Consider the following 1428-nt stretch of genomic DNA (forward strand, 5'->3'; position numbering starts at 1 on the left):
CACACACATATACAAACACACACTAACTTACACACCCACACACACAGACACACACACATTAACTTACACACACACCTACACACACACACGCATATTTAGAGACACACACACAGACAGACACACACAAACACGCAGACACACACACACACAAACAAACACACACACACACACACACACATAGACACACACACAGACAGACACACACAGACACGCAGACACACACACACACAAACACACACACACACACATACTTACAGACACACACACAGACAGACACACACAGACACGCAGACACACACAAACACACACATACACACATACTTACAGACACACACGCAGACACACACACAAACACACACACACATACACACCTATAACATACACAGATAGTAGGAAGGTATTTGTCAGATACTGAACAAGAAAGAAATTAAATAGAAAGATTTACAAAAACAACAACAAGCATATAGAACAAGAGAGTAACAAACACAAAAAAGGAGGGGAGATAAAGACGATAGATGTTTGATAGGAAAGAAGAAGTAAACCACACCAGAGCACCCGCCAACCACCCACTTGGTTTAGTTTTAGTAAGAGTTTTACAGCACTTGCAACAAAAGGTAAGATAAGTGGCGAAGACTAGGTGTTACAAGAGAGTAACAAACACAAAAGAGGAGAGATCAGGACGAGAGATGTTTGATAGGAAAGAAGGAGTAAACCACACCAGAGCATCCGCCAACCACCCACCACTGGTCACGATGTGTACGTTGGCTTGTACGCTAGATAAACACGCCATTTTACACACTGTCAGACTGTCAGACTGTCAGACTGTCATACTGTCATACTGTCACACTGTCACACTGTCATACTGTCATACTGTCACACTGTCAGACTGTCACACTGTCACACTGTCACACTGTCACACTGTCAGACTGTCACACTGTCAGACTGTCGAACAGTCACACTGTCACACTGTCAGACTGTCACACTGTCACACTGTCATACTGTCAGACTGTCAGACTGTCACACTGTCACACTGGCATACTGTCATACTGTCACACTGTCACACTGTCATACTGTCACACTGTCATACTGTCAGACTGTCACACTGTCAGACTGTCATACTGTCACACTGTCACACTGTCATACTGTCATACTGTCACACTGTCAGACTGTCAGACTGTCACACTGTCACACTGTCACACTGTCAGATTGTCACACTGTCAGACTGTCGAACAGTCACACTGTCACACTGTCACACTGTCACACTGTCATACTGTCAGACTGTCAGACTGTCACACTGTCACACTGGCATACTGTCATACTGTCACACTGTCACACTGTCATACTGTCACACTGTCATACTGTCAGACTGTCACACTGTCAGACTGTCATACTGTCACACTGTCACACTGTCATACTGTCATACTGTCA

At 44.4% G+C, this 1428-nt stretch overlaps 1 protein-coding gene across 1 annotated transcript in view; it reads left to right on the top strand.

Moving 5' to 3' along the window:
* Positions 1–885: 885 nt before the first annotated feature.
* The window catches only part of LOC106014125 (putative uncharacterized protein FLJ46204), a gene marked incomplete at its 5' end in the record, with an annotated part of 2013 nt that continues 1470 nt past the window's right edge, over positions 886–1428 (top strand). The window contains one exon of the mRNA XM_013091183.1: positions 886–1408. Within this exon, the coding sequence (XP_012946637.1) occupies positions 886–1408 (523 nt within the window). The remainder of the gene's footprint in view (positions 1409–1428) is intronic.

Source organism: Aplysia californica, unplaced genomic scaffold, assembly GCF_000002075.1.
Source record: "Aplysia californica isolate F4 #8 unplaced genomic scaffold, AplCal3.0 scaffold02723, whole genome shotgun sequence".
Taxonomy (NCBI): Eukaryota; Metazoa; Mollusca; class Gastropoda; order Aplysiida; family Aplysiidae; genus Aplysia; species Aplysia californica.